Source organism: Capra hircus, chromosome 3 (genome assembly GCF_001704415.2).
Source record: "Capra hircus breed San Clemente chromosome 3, ASM170441v1, whole genome shotgun sequence".
NCBI lineage: Eukaryota > Metazoa > Chordata > Mammalia > Artiodactyla > Bovidae > Capra > Capra hircus.
The window spans coordinates 18,817,922-18,837,254 of NC_030810.1; the positions used below are offsets into that span (position 1 = coordinate 18,817,922).

At 43.0% G+C, this 19,333-nt stretch overlaps 1 protein-coding gene across 1 annotated transcript; it reads left to right on the top strand.

Moving 5' to 3' along the window:
- Positions 298-18,893, top strand: KLF17 (Kruppel like factor 17). The gene is made up of 5 exons (XM_013962854.2): positions 298-337; positions 3,920-4,079; positions 4,330-4,606; positions 17,453-18,323; positions 18,646-18,893. The coding sequence occupies exons 1-5, from the start codon at positions 298-300 to the stop codon at positions 18,891-18,893; spliced, it is 1,596 nt and encodes a 531-aa protein (XP_013818308.2).

Below are 19,333 nucleotides of genomic sequence, written 5' to 3' on the forward strand. Positions count from 1 at the left end.
CCCAGTTTTTCATTACTAGATTCAATCAACAGAAATTACTTGCCAAATTACTATAAAAGTTCATAGATGTTTCTCTCGATTCCTGTACCTATCTCATTGCAGACTGGTTAAGTTTGCAAACTGGTGTCATCCATGGACCACACTCTGAGTAGAACAGAGGAGAGAGAGAGCAAACAGAATGGAGGATGTATATGTGGGCCTCACAGTGAGAGGGGGGAAGGCAGAAAAGAAAGACTCTTAAGCAAATAAATAATAACCACATCATCAACAAAAAAGCAATTAGTTATTTGCACCAAGATGTGGCTAACCCAAGGCAATGGGAGCCCAGAGAAGGCAGGTAACCCAGTCTAGGTATCAGGGAAGACTACCTTATAGGAGGTGCAAGACAGATAGGAGTTAGTCAGATTGCAGATGCTCTAATGACGCGCAGGAAGGATACTCTTGCCAGAGAAACACGCTCTGGACACTGGTACCAAACATGCTTGGTACCATGCTTTTCTGTGTGTTTGGAATACTTACAGGAATCAGAGCTACCTTGGATGGTGGGGTAGAGAGGGTGAAGCGATAGGTCACTGACCTAAGACCGGAGTCCAGAATGACCCAGGCTGAGGGGTAATAGGGCGGCATGCCTGCCCCTGAGTCATTCCCTGGCCTGAGGCATATTTCTCTAGGACAGTCAGCAGACCAGAGCGTGTTTCTCTGGAGACATTAAGTAGCATATGGCTTTTGGAATTACCTTCCTATGATTTGAAGGACTGCTCTTCTCTGAGCCTCAGTATGTATAAATGGATGTGATAATCCTCTCTGAATGATGAAAGAAGTGGTGGTGTGGTCCAGTTGCTCAGTCGTGTCTTGCAACCTCATGGACTGTAGCCCACCAGGCTCCTCTGTCCATGGGATTTCCCAGGCAAGAATACTGTAGTGGGTTGCCACTTCCTTCTCTAGGGGATCTTCCTGAACAAGGGATCGAACCTGGGTCTCCTGAACTGCAGGTGGGCTAAGCCACCACAGAAGCCCTGAGAGAGATAAGGATGAAAGTGTAATGATATAACAATGCCCAGTGCTTGGTACCATGCTTTTCTGTGTGTTTGGAATACTTACAGGAATCAGAGCTACCTTGGATGGTGGGGTAGAGAGGGTGAAGCGATAGGTCACTGACCTAAGACCGGAGTCCAGAATGACCCAGGCTGAGGGGTAATAGGGCGGCATGCCTGCCCCTGAGTCATTCCCTGGCCTGAGGCATATTTCTCTAGGACAGTCAGCAGACCATGAGTGTAGTTTTAGGTGGGGGCAGGAAGCAGGACCCCAGGATAATCTCTTCCTCTCCAGTCCTGGTTTTCCAGATGTCCACAACAAAAATATGTTCTATATTAAAAGACTGAAGGGTGGGTTGTCTCTGTCCTGTTATGCCTTGCCCTGGGGGAAGGGGGGCTGATGAAATAAAGACATGAACGGATTGTTCATGAATCACAGAGCTAATCCTCTCAAGTACTGGTTGCTAATAGTGAGAATCAGGAAGATTAAGTCAGAGATCCCAAATCTCAAAGCCAGAGTGATGTGAAATTGACATGAAATTAATTAATACATTTGATTTATGAAAATAATTTTCCCTGATGGCTCAGAGGTTAAAGCGTTTGCCTGCAATGCAGGAGACCTGGGTTCGATCCCTGGGTCGGGAAGATCCCCGGAGAAGGAAATGGCAACCCACTCCAGTATTCTTGCCTGAAGAATCCCATGGGCGGAGGAGTCTGGTGGGCTACAGTCCACGGGGTCACAAAGAGTCGGACACGACTGAGCGACTTCACTCACTCATAGAGGACTGTGGTGTTAAAAAATGACCGACTCTGTCAAATATGCTTCATTCCACAAATATTTTCTAAGTGCCATGTTAGAAGAAACACTAGGTGTAAGGTAACTGGAAGAGGCATCAAATGGGAGTTCGAGAAGGCCCATAAAGAGGTGATATCAGAGCTGATACCTGAGCAGGTGTTAGTTACGGAAGCACTGGAGCACTACTTCTCAAAGGCCTGCTCTCAGTCACACCCTGCTTAGTGAAGACACTGATTCTTAAGACTTATTATCTCACCTGTTACAACAGAGCAGAAGTCCCTGCTCTCACCAAAAGCTCTCCTGTCTATTTGTACCTTGGGTCCTGTCTATTCTTCCCTTATTATTGTCACCCCTATAATTGAACCCTCTCTCTGCTTAAATGTCAGTTTCAGACTCCTTGGAAAAGGAGTGTGTCTACCTTATCAGCACCTGTTCCCTCCTTACACACTCCAGTCTGGCTTTCATCTCCTCTGTAACTGCCAAAGTCACAGTCAAAGTCACCAAGGCTCCCACCTTGTCAGATCTCATAGGCTCTTACCTGGTTCTGAGCAACATTTGATGTAGTTTAACATTTCCTCTTTTACATACATGTTTTCCTGGATTTTTTTTTTTTCTCCTGCCACATGGCTTGTGGAATCTGGGCCCCCTACCATGGAAGCCCAGAGTCCTAATCAATGGACTGCCAGGGAATTCCCTCTCTTGGGCTCCTTGAAATATAATTTCCTGACTTTTCCTCTGTCTGGTGGTTATTTCCCAATGTCTTTGGATGACCTCACTGTTATACCTGATCTTAAATGTAGGGGGAACTTGGGTTCTGTCCTGTTACCTTCCTAGTTGATATCATCCATTCTTATGACCTTAAAACCACCATCTCTATGCTGACAACACCTAAATTTACATTTACACCCCTGATCTCTCTCTGAACATATTTGTTTGTTGTTTGTTTTAGTTGCTAAGTCATGTCTGACTCTTTTCAGCCCCATGGGCTGTATGTAGCCCACCTGGCTCCTCAGTCCAGGGGATTTCCCAGGCAAGAATACTGGAGTGGGTTGCCATATTTTTCTTCAGGGAATCTTCCCGACCCAGGGATCGAATCTGTGTCTCCTGCACTGGCAGGTGGGTTGTTTACCTCTGGGTCACCAGGAAAGTCATCTCAAAGTCAACATGTTTAAAGTGGGATTCTTGTCTCAGCAGCCTCTATATCTTCCCAAATTCCTATCTTTCAGTATTACCAAATGGTGCAGTCAGCACTTGGTTGCTTCCCCAGTAATCTAAGGGTCACCTTTAATTCTTCTTTTCCTCCCAGTCCTTTACCATTCAAACCCACTCCCAAGTCCCACGTTTAAAAATTCTAAAATATTCTTTAATGACCATCACCAGCGCCCCCACCCCTGCCGACCACTGAACAGTGACTTCTCTTTCTTGGAGACCTCCTTTAGCTTTTTAACTGGTATCCCTGCTTCTCTCTTGTCCATAAGCCTCAAAGGAATGGAAGGATTATTTTCTTTTTATCAAGGTATAGTTAATTTACAATGTTGTGTTAGTTTCAAGTGTACCGCAAAGTGACTCAGATTCTTTCCCATGATAGGTTATGGCAAGATACTAAATATAGTTCCCCGTGTTATACAGTAGGCCCCTGTTATTTTAAAATTAATTTTAAAATAATTATTTTAAAAACTTAGATCATACCAATTTCTTGCTTAAAAACACTTCAGTGGATTTTTCACCCCTAGAATAAAACCCAAACTACTTTCCACAGTCTCCAAGGCCCTGCTTATCCCTGCTCTCATGTCACCCCATCCTCCCCCTTTATTCACATCACTGAGGTCGCCTGGCACCCCCTGCCCCACTGGCTCACCAAGTTCTTGCTTCTTCCACCTTCCTCCAATCTTCCTGTGTCTGGTTCCTTTCGGGCACTTGGTTCTCAGCTCATCTGAGAACAGCTCACTTGTCCTGCTTTGTTTTCTCCACAGTGCTCACCCCCATCTAAAATTATGTTTATTATATTTTTTTCCTGTCTGCCCATTTAGGATGAAAAGTCCCTGAGCGCAAGGACTTGGTTCTGTCTCGTTTGTCATTGTATCCCTAGTTCCAAAGATAGCGCCCAACACACAGTGGGTAGTCCCGAAGTACCATAGGAAGAAAAGGCTTTGTTTCCCAGAGCTCCCAGTCTTCAGCTGGTACACTCAAGGACATCGGTACCTGGCCTATAGCGGAGGCTACGGCAAGAACCCCGAGCTGGTGGGGTGGTGCTGGAAGTTCTCCTGTCTGCAGGCGCCCTACACCCCGGCCTGCTGATCCCTCCAGCCTCCTTCTCTCGTCCCTCCATAATGTCCACATGGCCTGGCCGAAGTCTGAAACCTCGGGGTCCCCACCCTCACTTAGGCCAAAGGAAAATGCTCAGAAAGGCGGGTGGGGTAGGTAGGGTGGTGGAGTCGTGAGCCACAAGTAATGAAAGGCCTGAGGTCCCCTGTTAGTGACCCTGCTGCCTTGGGGCAGGCAGCGCGAGGCTGAAGCGCGCCAGGGTGGGGCAGCGGCTGCCGGGTGGGTCGGTGGGTGCGGCCCTTGGCTCCGCCCCCCCGCGCGGAGAGAAGTAGAAGCTGAGCGCGGTGATTGTGGCGTGGCAGTACCTGCGACGCGCCGCGAGCCTCAGCTCTGCTCGGGTGTGGGTCTGGACCGGAGCGCAGTGTCAATGTGCAACCCGTCCCAAGTTCAGATGGAGCAGGGGGCCGAGGGCCTGAACCAGTGGCATGTGGCTTCCCACCAGTTCACAGAGGTGAGTCAGGGCGTCACCCCAGGACACCGCGTGGGGCTGAGGGCATGGAGGTTGGGGTAGTCGAGGGAAGCAGAAATCTGGAGGATTAGGGGTCCGAGGAATAGGTTGGGAAGGGAAGGGATGCGAGGAAGAGAACCTTAGTCATGTGTCGTTTGTTCAGTTAGTAGTCTTAGGGTTGGGCGCTGGGAGTAAAGATTTCAGGTAACTTCTGATAGAGACTTTTCTGAGTACTCTGAAAAGAAGACAAAGAAAGTTGGCGGAAGCAGACAGACAGGAAAACATTACTAATTGGCAGGCCTTTGACAGACACTGGGAATAGGATGGTGAGTTTACCATCAGATATTTCATCGATCGTTTTGTTAATAAGTAGCCGGATGATTGGAAGTGTAGAAATAACTGTAAAGAAGAAATATAGGGGCCACAGTAACAGAGCAGAGGTGTGTGATCTGATTTAGGATGTGGAGGAGACAGCTGAGTATTCATTCTGGAACGGGAGAGAAATGGTTAGGTGAAGGGTTGGCGGATCCCGAGCCCGGAGACAGAATGCCTCCACCTTGGAGGTAGTGAAGATGCAGGAAGAGACCGAGGCTGAGAGAGTGACGGGAGAGTGGTCAAGGGGAGGGGAGGCAGGGACTCTGGAACCACCTAAGTCCTGCTGGGCTTGAGTTGGTTGTTCCAAGAGCAGGGGAAAGCCATTGAAGAGTTTAAGTATGATCAATCACAATTAGATTTATCTTTTTAAAAAAATACTGATTAGTAAATGGTAAAATATATGACGGTAAACCTACATTGTACTCCGAGTATCTTTCAAAGGCCTGCCAATTAGTAATTTTTTCCTCCCTATCTGCTTCCTGTTGACTTTACATGACTTTACAACTTTGTCTTCTTCCCTGAGTACTCAAAAGTCTCTATCAGAAGTTACCTGGAATCTCTTTAATCCCAGCACCCAATGCTGAGACTATTAACTGAATAAATGACACGTGATTTATGTCCTGGTGGGTGTGGGCAGAATTCAAGGCAATATTTAGAAGCTATCATGATAATCCAATCAAAGTTGTGGCTGAACAAGAAAGGTGAGAGTGGAGAAAATGGAGTCGATCTTGGAGTCATTTTGGAGGTAGAAATCACAAGAATTGGTAATTAACTTGGATTGGCGACATTTTCTGGGAGCAAAAGATGATAACGAACAGGAATAATAGTTTTTTTCTCCTGGGGGTAGGTTGCGGGGTGGGTGAGTGGATAAAGCTGATCTGGGTTTTGGATTTAGTCCAAAAACTAAGTGCCTTTGGGCTATCCAAATTGACTGAGCGTTAAGCATCTGGAAGATTCTGAACAGGTCTGCCCTGGAGCTATTGATTTAAGAATAATTGACTATAAACAGAAGTGGATGTATTAACATGAGAAAGGTTGCCCAGAGAGTAGCATAATGCAAAAGGGGACTGAGGAGGAAGGCCCCAGTGAAGGGAAGAAGAAAAGCCTGGCCAGTGTGTCCCTGTGTTCCAGAGGCCAGGGGGAAGGGGCCATTTAAGGAAACAATGGCCATTATCCTTTTTATGGGAGAAGAATCGAAAAAAGAGTGGGTATATGTGTGCTGCTGCTGCTTCTAAGTCGCTTCAGTCGTGTCTGACTCTGTGCGACCCCATAGACAGCAGCCCACCAGGCTCCTCTGTCCCTGGGATTCTCCAGGCAAGAACACTGGAGTGGGTTGCCATTTCCTTCTCCAGGTATATGTATATATATAGGTATAACAGATTCACTTTGCTATACAGCAGAAAATAATACAACATTGTAAATCAACTATACTCCAATAAAAATTTTTAAAAAGAAAGAGAACAATGGCCAGTAGTCTCAGAAACTCGTGAAAGGTCAAGCAGGGGAGGACTCTGACACGTGTCTGGACTTGATAACATGGAGATCATCAGCGACCTTTATGAAAGCTGTTTCTGTGGAGAAATGGGAGCCAGACTGAACTTGGAGGAATAGTAAATTAAGATAGTGGTAAAGTGTTGTAGACATCCCCAAAGAAGTTTGCCTGTGAAGAATCAGGAAAGGAAAAGGGAGGGAAAAGTGGCTGTGTACTCCAGAAATACCCATCCAGTAGATCTCTGGATGGGTATTTAATAGGCACACGCCTATTATGTGCCTACTTTATGTTAGTTACTGAGTGTAAGGGGTGAATTAAATGGATGGAGTTTTGATAAAACGATAGGATGGCGATTTCTTTTCTTCCATAGTCAGAACACATTATCACATCTTCAGAGTTAATGAATGATAATTTCTAAATATCATCTTAGATGTAGTTCTTTCAAAATTAAGAAAAAATTGTTTTGAAATACAGTTGATCTACAATGTCATGTTAATTTCTGCTGTTCAGCAAAGTGATTCAATCATACACACTTATATATTCTTTTCCCTTATGGTTTATCAAAGGATATTATATATAGTTCCCTGTGCTATATAGTAGCAACTTGTTTACATAGATGTAATTCTTACTCAAATTCCCTAGTTGCTCCTAAAATGTCCTTTCCAGTTAGTGTGTCCAAACCAAAATCCACTTTAAGTCTCTTTGAAATTAGAAGAGTTTTCTTTTTCCTTTACTGACCTTTCATTTTTCATTATATGAACTTTTGCCTTGTAGGCTATTCCTCCTTGTAGACTTATCAGATTGCTTTCTTGTGGTATGATTTCAGTTCAGTTCAGTCATTCAGTTGTGTCTGACTCTTTGCGACCCCATGGACTACAGCACACCAGGCCTCCCTGTCCATCACCAACTCCCGGAGTTTACTCAAACTCATGTCCATTGAGTCATCCAACCATCTCATCCTCTGTCGTCCCCATCTCCTCCCACCTTCAATCTTTCCCAGCATCAGGGTCTTTTCAAATGAGTCGGTTCTTCGCATCAGGTGACCAAAGTACTGGAGTTTCAGCTTTGACATCAGTCCTTCCAATATTAGTCCTGAATATTCAGGACTGATTTCCTTTAGAATGGACTGGTTGGATCTCCTTGCAGTCCAAGGGACCCTCAAGAGTCTTCTCCAACACCACAGTTCAAAAGCATCAATTCTTCGATGCTCAGCTTTCTTTATAGTCCAACTCTCACATCCATACATGACCACTGGAAAACCCATAGCCTTGACTAGATGGACCTTTGTTGGCAAAGTAATGTCTCTGCTTTTGAATATGCTATCTAGGTTGGTCATAACTTTCCTTCCAAGGAGTAAGCGTCTTTTAATTTCATGGCTGCAGTCAGCATCTGCAGTGATTTTGGAGCCCCCCAAAATAAAGTCTGACACTGTTTCTACTATTTCCCCATCTATTTCCCATGAAGTGATGGGACCAGATGCCATGATCTTCGTTTTCTGAATTTTGAGCTTGAAGCCAGCTTTTTCACTCTCCTCTTTCACTTTCATCATTATGATTTAGCTTGGTCTAAATGCTTATATATTGTATTCCTTCTAAAGATCTTAAAGCTCATTGGATTCCTGATTTGGGGTAAGGATGTCTCCAAGGTAGTATCTGGAGATACATCTGGCTCCCACCTTTGGTAACATTAGGTGTGGCCCTTGAATTTGGGGGAGAGAAAAGCCTCATTGATCTATTTGAACTTATATTTCAGCTTTATTGTCAGAAAGTAATCTGTAATTTTACCTTCGATCCATCCAAATGTCCCCCTCCCAACTTATCATTCCCTTTCATTTAGACAAATACTAATTTTTCCTTAACCAAAAGTTCCCTTAGAGGTTATAAATTGATTTTCCAATGCCTCCGTTCCTTCTGTATTAGTTTGTACTCTTCTGTAAAGTAGGATTTTTCTTAAACAACTGGAATCATTTGGTGAATTTGAAGTAATAGTTTCCTATCAGACAGAATAAATGCTTAATTTTTCACTTCAATTCACAATGTTCAGAGCTGGGGTAATAGCTGACCCATTGTCACTTTTGGTTCATGAATTTTCATAGATTTAATCTATTAACATTAACGATTGTTCTTTTTGCATCTCAAATTGTTACGAATGTGGCCAGTGGGAACCCCTTCTGTGCCCCTTCTTAAACGTTTAAAAAATTATGGTAAAATCTGTATAACATAAAAATATCATTATATGCAGTTATGTTTATATAGTTCAGTGGGATCAAACACATTCACATTACTGCTTTCTGTCTCCTTGAATTTGACTTCCTTAAGTATCTCATGAATGGAATCATACATTGTTTTTTGACTGGCTTATTTCACTTGGCTTAATGTCTTAATGTTGAAGCCTGTGTCAGAATTTCCTTCCATTTTAAGACTGAATGCTCTTCTACTGTATATATATATATCGTATTTTATTTATCTGTTGATGGACACTTGGCTTGCCTCCACATTTTGTCTATTGTGAATGATGCTGCTCTGAATGTGTGTTACATATCTATTCCAGTCCTTGCTTTCGAACGGGTTGCCTTTAGGCTCTTTTGATAGTGTCTTATGATGCACAGAGGTTTTAAACTTTGATGAAGTCCATTTTGTCCATATTTTCTTTTGTTACCAGTGCCTTCAGTATCATCTCTTAGAAATTATTGCCAATCCTATATCATGAAATTTTTCTGTTTTTTCCCCAAGAGTTTTATAGTTTGGCTCTTACATTTAGATTTTTTTTAATCCATTTTGAGTTAATGTTGTATGTTTTTTTTTTTAAACCCTTGCCTGAGATCAGCATGTACACACTGCTATATTTATTAATTTATATGATTTATTTCTTTTTGGCTGTGTGGGGTCTTCACTGCTGCATGTAGGCTTTCTCTGGGTGCAGAGAGCAGGGGCTCCTCTCCAGCTTTGATCGCTTCTCTGGTGGTGGAGCACAGGCTCTAGGCCTTCTGACGTCAGTAGCTGCAGTACGGGGGCTCATTAGCTGTGGCTTGTGGACCCTGGAGCATACAAGCTTCAGTAGTTGTGGCCTGTGGGCTCCACACTGGGGCTTCAGTAGTTGAGGTGCATGGGCTTAGTTGTTCTGAGGTATGTGGACTCTTCCCAGACCAGGGACCAAAACTGCGTCCCCTGCCTTGGCAGGCAGATTCTCATCCACTGCATTCACCACCAGGGAAACCCATGTGTATGGTGTTAGGTAAGGGTGTAACTTCATTTTTTTGCATGTGGATATCCAATTATACCAGCACTATTTATTGAAAAGATTGTCCTTTCCCCTATTGAATGGTCTTGTCATCTTTTGACAATCATTTGACTATATATGTAAAGATTTATTTCTTGGCTTTCTTCCTTTCTGTTGGTCTATCCTTAATGCCAAAAATAGGTTTTGCCTTTTTTGTGTTTTTTTTTGATTTGTGTACCTATATTCATAAAAATGCTGGTTTATAGTTTTTTCTTACTTGTAATATCTTTGTCTAGCTTTGGTATCAGGGTAATGCTTAGCTCATAGATTGGATTAAGAAGTAGTCTCCCTTTTTTTCAGTTAAAAAAAAAAAGTGTTTAGCTGCACTAAGTGTCTTAGTGGCACTTGGGATCTTCGTTGCATCATGCAGGATCTCTAGTTGTGGAGCGTGGGCTCATAGTTGGCAGCACGTAGGCTTAGTTGCCCTGCAGAGTGTAGAATCTTAATTCCCCAACCAGGGACTGAACCCGGATCCCCTGCATTGTATGGTGGATTCCTAGCCACTGGACCACCAGGGAAGTCCCCTTTGCAATTTTTTGTTAGAATTTGAGAAGCATTGACATTTTTCTTTAAATGTTTAGTGTAGGATTCAGCATGAAGCCGTCAGGTTCAGGATCTTTCTTCGTCCTGGAAGCTTTTGGTTACTGATTTACTAGGTGTGGGGGTATTCAGATTTTCTATTTTTTCATAATTTGGTGTTGGTATGGTTTTTCTATGATTTTATCCATTTCATTTAGATTATCCAATTCGTTGGCATGCAGCTGTTCATAGTACTCTATTCTTAATATTTTCATTTCTATATAAGTCGTAGTAATGTCTTCACTTTCATTTCTGCCATCAGTAATTTGAGTCTTCTCTTTTTCTTGATCAGTCTAGCTAAGGGTTTGGGATTTTGTTAATCTTTCCCAAAAGCCAACTTTTGGTTTCAGTAATATTTCTCTAATATTTCTTTCCTGCTAACTTTGAGTTAATTTGTCCTTTTTCTAGCTAGGTTGTTGGTTTGAGATCTTTTTAAATTATAAGCATTTATGGTTATAAATTCCCTCTTAGCACTGCTTTTGCTGTACCTTGCAAGTTTTTTAGTGTTGTTTTCATTTTTGTTTGTCCGAGTATTTTCTAATTTCCCTTCTGATTTCTCTTTTGACCTATTGGTTTTTTAAGAGTATGTTGTTTAATTCCATAAATTTGGATATTTTCCAGCATTCTTGTTACTGTTGATTCCTGTCTTTTAAAATCTCTTGAGCCTTAATTTGTGACCTGACATATGATCTATTCTGAAGACGAATGTACCATGTGCATTTGAGAAGAATGTGTATCTTGTTGAGTAGAGTGTTCTGTGTATGTTTGTCGTATCTAGTTGGTTCATGTTTTGTTCAACTTCTGTTTCCCTGCTCATCTTCTGTCTGGTTGTTCTATTTATTATTTAGAGTGAGATATTGACATCTCCGACTGTTACTTAGAACTGTTTATTTGTCCTTTCAACTCTGTCAGTTTTGGTTTCAGATATTTTGACCTATTATTAGGTGTAAATCTTTATAATTATGCATCTTTTTGCTATGTTGAACCTTTATTAATATACTGGTATATAATATCCTTTGTCTCTTGAAACTGTTTTTGTTTTAAAGTCTATTGTGTTTGTAGCCACTCGTGTAGCCATGCCAACTCTTTTGTTTACTATTTCCATGGAATATCTTTTCCCATCTTTTCACTTTCAGCCTATTTTTGTCTCTGGATCTAAAGTAGTCTCTTGTAAACAACATATAATTAGACCATGTTTATTTGAATCCATTCTTCCAACCTCTGTCTTGATTGGAGAGTTTAAACTGTTTATATTTAAAGTAATTAATGATAGGGAGGGACTTCTGTCATTTTGCTTTGTTTTCAGTATGCAGTTAGCTTTCTTGCCCCTTGCTTCCTGTATTATATCTTTTGTGTTTAGTTGAATTTTTTTTGTAGTGAAACGTTAATTCCCTTCTCATTTCCTTTTGTATATATCATACAACTATTTTCTTTGTGTCCACTATATGGATTAAATTTGACATCCCTTAATTATACTAATTTGAATTGATACTACTTTAATGTGATTAAAATAAAAGCTCCATCCAGTCCTGTCCCCATTTCAGTTCAGTTCTTAATGTCACAAAGTTACATCTTTATGTTTTGAGTACAAAAATACAAACTAGTACATTTTTTATGCATTGGTACCTAAGAAAACTGTTTTCCTTCATTCTCACTCTCACAACACTTATGACATCAGATATGTGGGTTTTCTGCAACAAGAAACTAACTGCCTGGAATTAGTGCCCAGTCTTGCAGGTTAAGGGCTTAATCCCACAGACAGTCCCCTACCCTTTATTTCCTCTTTTTTTTAATATTTATTTTTAAATTAAAAAAATTATTTATGTTATTTTTGGCTGTGCTGGGTCTTTGTTGCTGTGTGGATTTTTCTCTAGTTGCAGTTTGAAGGCTTCTCATTGCAGTGGACTCTCTTGTTGTGGAGCACAGGCTCTATGGAGCTCAGGCTTCAGTAGTTGTGACACATGGGCTCAGCAGTTGCAGCTCCTGGACTCTAGGACACAGGCTCGGTAGCTGTGGTGTACAGGCTGAGTTACGCCATGGCATGTGGGATCTTCTCAGCCCGCAGATAGATCCCACGTCTCCTGCATTGGCAGCCGGATTTTTTTTACCACTGAGCCACCAGGGAATAATTTTTATTTATTTGGCTGTGCTGGGTCTTAGTTGTGGCATGCAGGATTTTTAGCTGAGGCATACAAGATCCTCTAGTCGCAGCATGTGGGACCTGAGTTGTGGCATGGGAACTCTTGAGGCATGTGGCATCTCGTTTCCTCACCCGGGATGGAGCCCAGGCCATCTGCTTTGGAAGCACTGAATCTTAGCCAAGGGACAGCCAGGGAAGTCCTTGGCCCAGGATTCAGACACCAACAGATTTGCAAGTCCAGGTTGTCACCTTGGCTTCTGACCAACTGTCTGTAAATTGGGACCCGTTTCTATGACCTCCTCCTGAGATCTGATAATTTTCTAGAGCAGCTCACAGAACCCAGGAAAAGTTTATTTATTATTGCGATTTATTACAAAATGATATCTTAAAGAATATAATTGAACAGCCAGGTCAAGAGCTACATAGAGGGTGAGGTATGGGAAAGGGGCACAGAGCTTCCCTTCCCTCTCTTAGGTACACCACCCTCCGAGCACCTCCATATGTTCAACAACCCAAAAGCTCCCAGAGCTCTGTACTTTGGGGACTTTTATGGAGACTTGATCATGTAGACATCACCAATTATTAATTCACTTTCTAGGCCCTCTCTTGTCTCTGGAGAATGAGGGATACGGCCCAAAATTCCAAGCCTCTAGTGATGGCTTGGTCTTTCTGGTGACCAGCCCCTATCCAGAAGGTCACCAAGAGTCACCTCATTAGAACAAAAGATGCTCTAATGGTAATAAACTCTTCCAGCATTTATCTGGGAATAACTTAATATCTCCTTCATATTTGAAGGACAGTTTTGCCAGTTATAAGATTTTTGGTTAGACAGTTTTTTCAGCATTTTGAATATATCAACCTTTGTCTTTTGGCATCCAAGTTTTCTAATGAGAAATCTGTTCATAGTCTTATCTGTGATCCCTGATATGTGATACGTTACTTTCTTACTGCTCTCAAGATTCTCTTTGTCTTTAGACAGTTTGATTATAATGTGTCTCAGTGAGGATTTCCTTGATTGATTTTATCCTACTTGAAGTCCACTGAGCTCTTTGGAGGGCTATATGCATGCCTTTCACCACATTTGAGATGTTTTCACCCATTATTTTTTCAAGCAGTCTCTCTGCTCCTTTCTCTCTCCCACAATGCATATGTCGATCTGCTTGATATTGTCCCACAGGTCCTTTCAGTGTTCATTTCAGTTTTCTTCAATCTTTTTTTCTTCTTGTTCCTCAATTTGACAATTTCAATTGTCCTGTCTTCAAATTAGCTGATTCTTCTGCCTACTCAAATCTGCTTTTGAATCCCTCTAGTCAGTTTTATTTTAGTTATTATATTTTTAAGCTCCAGAATTTTTTAGTTTAGTTTTAGGTTTTCTGTCTTTATCAAAATTACCATGTTGTTCAAACATCAGTTTTGTGACTTTGTCAACATCTTCTTTTAGCTCTTTGAGCATCTTTAAGACAGATAGTTGTTTTAAATTCTTTGTGTAGGAAATTCATCATCTCGTCTTTCTTAGACATTTATGTTTATTTTTTTTCCCCCTTTGAATGGGTCATAACATCCCTGTCATTTTATGACTCATGATTTTTTTGTTGTTGAAAACAGGACATTTGAATCTTATGATGTAGGAACTCTGGAAATAAAATTCTTCCTCTTCCTCGGGGTTTACTGATTTTGTTTATAGTTTATTTAAATTGGTGTATGTTGTCTCTGTGACAGCATCAGCCTGAGAGGTAAGCTTAAGGTTTCCCAGATATTTTACGAGTCTGGATCTTTTCTTAGGTATGTGTGGTGACTTTCTAAATTTTCCATATATATGGTTGCTCTGGAGTATGTGAGTGTGTGTGTGTATGTGTGTGTGTGTGTGTGTGTGTGTGTGTGTGCGCGTGCGCGCACGCGCGCGCGCAGAGGACTGTAGCAGACCAGGCTCCTCTGTCCGTGGGATTCTCCAGGCAAGAATACTGGAGCAGGTTGCCATTTCCTCCTCTAGGGTATCTTCCTGATCCAGGGATTGAACCCTCTTCTCCTGTGTCTCCTGCACTGCAGGCAGATGCTTTACCCACTGAACCATCTGGGAAGCTTTTAACTATACTAGTTCACAAAAGGTGAAAAAGGGAAAAATGAAGGGAGAAAAACACAGATGCCAGGGACTTCCCTGGCGCTCCACTGGCTAAGACTCTGTGCTTCCACGGCAAGGGGCACAGGTTCCATATCTGGACTGGGAACTAAGATCCTGCAAGCCATGCAACTTGGCCAGAGAGAGAGAGAGAGAAATAGGTGCCGGTCCTTTCAAATCCCCTGTAGGTGCTGTCATTTGGAGGAGGAGGTTTGTGACGATTGCAGTGGGAGCTGGAACAATGGCTTCCCACCTCCTGCACCTCATGATCAGAAGCAGCAGTTAGTGATTAGAACACAGAATACCCATTATTTGGAGCACAAAGTTTTCATTGCCCATTCTGGTTCCCACAAGTTGAGGCAGGCTGCTCCAGAAATGTGTGCACAGCTTCCTTGTATGGGACCCAGGATGTTTGGGGATAGCCACTACCTACCTAAGAACTGAAACTGACTGAAATTAACTGCAGCCTACCTTTCACACCTTCCCTTGAAGTCACAAGTCCATTGTTCCAAAGTAATTACATCAGGCAAATTCTACAGTCAGAGACGTGAATTTCTGGTGCTTCCTACTCTACTATCTTCCCTGGTGTCAACTTCAGCTGTGTCCATTTTACGTGTTTGAGCTGTGGTGTTGGAGAAGACTCTTGAGAGTCCCTTGGACTGCAAGGAGATCGAACCAGTCCATTCTGAAGGAGATCAACCCTGGGATTTCTTTAGAAGGAATGATGCTAAAGCTAAAGCTCCAGTACTTTGGACACCTCATGCGAAGAGTTGACTCATTGGAAACAACTCTGATGCTGGGAGGGATTAGGGGCAGGAGGAGAAGGGGACGACCGAGGATGAGATGGCTGGATGGTATCACGGACTCAATGGACGTGAGTCTGAGTGAGCTCCGGGAGATGGTGATGGACAGGGAGGCCTGGTGTGCTGTGATTCATGGGGTCGCAGAGTAGGACACGACTGAGCGACTGAACTGAACTGAATTATCTTGGGAAGTTCTCTTATTTTCTGGCACAATAAGAAGCACCAGGTTCATTTATTCATTCCTTGCTCCAGACTTGGAGACAGGAAATTCTCCCGACTCTTCCTTTTAGTAAGGAATGGAATTCAAGGCAAAAATCTGAGCATGAGGGATTTGTGCTTGTATAAAATATTTCCTATTTCAATATAGCATTATTTTTGTTTCTGATTTTTATAATTTCACTTATGCTGAAAATCCAGATTTCTCACAGTATTATGTTAAAACCTTTTTATTGTGATAAATAGCACTCAAACAAAAGTGTGAATGTAAGTGCACAGTTTAACAGATTATTACAGAATAAGGACCTTGCAAACACTGTTAGCACCACGGCAGCCCCTATGGTTTCCCTTATCATTGTCTCTTTGCCTCCTTCCCCTCTATTATTACTCATAGTCTATTGTCTGGACATAACTTCTTTGAATTCCTCTGTCTACCCTGTGGTGTTCTTGTAATTGGTAAAAGCTGCAATTGCTTGAAGTTTTGTTTTCCTTTTTTTTTTTAAACTTGTGTTTGAATGTTGTTCATTTTTCCTTGATCTTCAACAACACTTTTCTGGTGAATTTTCTTTCTCTTTTGAGAAATTACAATCTTCAATTTCTGTTTTGGTGTTTTAGTATCTTCCGTGGATACTGTATTTTGCTCATGTTTTGGTTTTCATATTTGAATGGATTGGTCTTTTCTGGAGAGATACTGGGGTTGTGTTCCCAGTTTCTCAGCTCAAGAGCTCTCTCTATTGCAACAGTAATTGACAACTTTAAAAAATATGATTCTTGGATGGTGTCCTGTTTCAAGAAATTCTACCACCAATCTCTTCTCTTTTCCCTTAATATCAGTCAGTCAAGGATTACTACCCTTGACTTGCAAGACAATCCCCGACCCTTTCAAAAAGGGCTCTTAAAAGTCACCCCCTTTTCTTTACTTCCTCCAATGCTTGATCTCAGACTTAACCACTGCATTCCAACTCAGATGAGAGCCTTTTTTTCCCCCCTAAATTAGTACCTCTAAAGTTTTTAAATTTAGTTTTGGTTGTGGTGGGTCTTTGTTGCAGCCCACAGTCTTTCTCTAGTTGTGGTGAGTGGGCTCCTCATTGCAATGACTTCTGCTGGAGCACAGGCTTTAGGAGAGAGGGCTCAGTAGTTGTGGCGCACAGGCTTACTTGCTCAGCAGCATATGGGATCTTCCTGGAGATCCAACCTGTGTCCCCTGCATTGGCAGGTGAATTCATAACCGCTGGACCATCAGGGAATTCCTGAGAGCCTCTTCTGTAGGTAAATGTTTGTGAATCGTTTCTAAGTTTTGCCAAAGCCAAGACCTATCTGAACCCTCCATTCTTACCTTTATGGTTTTCTGAACCTGTTCTGCTAGTTTGGAATGATCTTACACCCTCACACTTAAACATTATCTGGAATTTGAGAGTTTTCTCAAGAGTCATAGCTGAAAGTACAGATTGTATAATATTTTATTTGCCCTTTATACTTTATATGAAATAAAACTAAAAGCATGCTAAGCAGGTAGAATGGCATGGGTCACTTCTGGGCTTCCACCATGCTTCTGTCAGCCAGACTGGCATTTTATTTATTTATTTGCCACACTGTGTGGCATGTGGGATCTTAGTTTCCTGAACAAGGATCGAACCCAAGCTCCGTGCAGTGGAAGCAAGGAGTCAACTACCGGACAACCGGGGAAGTCCCCCAGACTTGCATTTTAGGAAACCCAAACTGGAGAATGGCCTGAAGGTGTGATAATTCAGACAAGAGATGATGAGGGCTTGGATTAAGGGGAGGTCTAGAAATGGGGACACGTGGAAGTGTGGTTTAAGCTATGGTGAATCTCCCCTGACTTTCTTTCTCCAAGGATGCTGAGAAGTCATTGTCCATCTTGAACATGTCTTCATCTCTCGGAAGCAGTGGAATGCACACCTCTTGGAACCATAGTCCATTAGGCATTCAACACATCCCTCAGTGCACAGAGCTGCAGAGGATCCCCTTGGCTTCTGCTGAGGCACCCAGGCAGAATGCCAATGAAATGGGGCCACAGTTCAGTATGGTACTGCCTGATCACCATGTGAGCTACTGCCCCCAACTGACTTTCACCCCTTCCCAGATGACTTTCACTCAAGGAATGTCTCCTTCACAGCCAGGAATGATGATTTTCGAGGAACCCCAGATGATGCCCCTAGGAGAGCCCAATGTTCCAGGGATGGCCATGACCTTTGGTGCGAATCTAAGGATGCCCCTTAATGGGCCACCAGCCTCACCTCCCAGTGGAATCCCAATGATGTCCCACATCAGAATGCGAACAGTGTCTTATCCTGGCCTCCCAACAGTAGCTTCTAACAGAGACCCTTTACCACCTAAAGCATTATTAAATCCAACCGTGCCTTCCACTGAGGCCCAAGCACTGCTCCCTCCTGTGGCTCAGATGTTGCCTCCTAGAGAGCCCCACAACTTTGGGATGTCCCCAGGTGGATCTCCAGTATTGCTGGCTTTTAAATCCCAGGGCTCTTTTGTGAACCAGCCAGTCTCCCAAGAAGACCCCTTCCTACCTAAGCAGCCCATACCTGCTCCACAAAGAGCAGAGCAGCAGTACTCCAGGACCCAGGAAAAGGCACCTAGGCGGAGATCCCCAGTTTCAAGGCCTTACCGCTGCGACTATGAGAACTGTGAAAAAGCTTACACTAAGCGCTCCCACCTCGTGAGTCACCAACGCAAACACACAGGTAAATGAAGTGTCAGACATGTAGGGTGGGTGGAGGAATCTCTGGGTTTTAGATTTGTGGGGGACCCCTGGTTTGGAATTAGACCGTCATCCTTAAAGCTTGGGATCAAGCTCTGTTGGCCCCACTGACCTGCTTTCCCACAGTCTGGCACGCCTGTGCTGAGATGATGGAGACTGCTCGTTACGCTATCTCCTCACTGCCTTCCTACATTTTTCCTTCTGATCCCTCAGCATAGACAGCTCTGCTTCATCAAGTCAGACCCCTTTCCTCCGACCTGCTAGCCTGTTCCTCTAAATCCCTTCTCTCCCTTGTCATTCCCCAGGTGAACGGCCCTATAAATGCACGTGGGAAGCCTGTACTTGGTCCTTCTTCCGTTCTGACGAACTTGGAAGACATACTCGGATACACACCAAACATCGACCACATCAATGTGACCAGTGCGGCCGAAAGTTCATGAGATCTGACCATCTCAGGCAACACCAAAGGACTCATATGAGGACTCCAAGATCTCCAGACCCACCGGCAGACAGTGGATGTGTGGCTGGTCCTCCTCCTACTCCTGGTCTTTAGGTCAATCTGCTCATCCCCTCATTTTGGCTTCTCCACCCAGATCATGCGTACCTCTGACTAGCTAGTCTCTTTGGTGGGTGTAGGCTTTGATGAAGACACTAAGATTATGAGGCAATGGTGAAGCCCATATGAGCTCTGGACCCAGTCAGGGCTCCTCAGAAACTGCTGGATGCCCTCACATCTCTGGGGCCACTTACTTGTGCCAAGTTCAGCCACATGGGAAGATGGAGCAAAGTAAAGAATTGGAGCTTTATTCAAAAGCTCTTTATCTTATGTCATTCCCAGCTTGAAACCCTTTAGCGACTCTCCTTTGCCTGCTACCCAAAATCCAAGTTCCTTATTTTGGTCTTTGACAGTTTCCAGAGCCAGACTATGTTCAAATCCTGAATTTACCACTTACTAGCCATGTGACCTTGGGAAAGGTTTTTGACCATTGTGCC

Coding starts and splice junctions, on each gene's coding strand:
- KLF17 (XM_013962854.2), top strand. CDS start 298: ATGTGGCTAACCCAAGGCAATGGGAGCCCAGAGAAGGCAG. Junction 4,080..4,329: donor AACCCCGAGCTGGTGGGGTG/GTGCTGGAAGTT, acceptor GCCTTGGGGCAG/GCAGCGCGAGGCTGAAGCGC. Junction 4,607..17,452: donor CTTCCCACCAGTTCACAGAG/GTGAGTCAGGGC, acceptor TGACTTTCTTTC/TCCAAGGATGCTGAGAAGTC.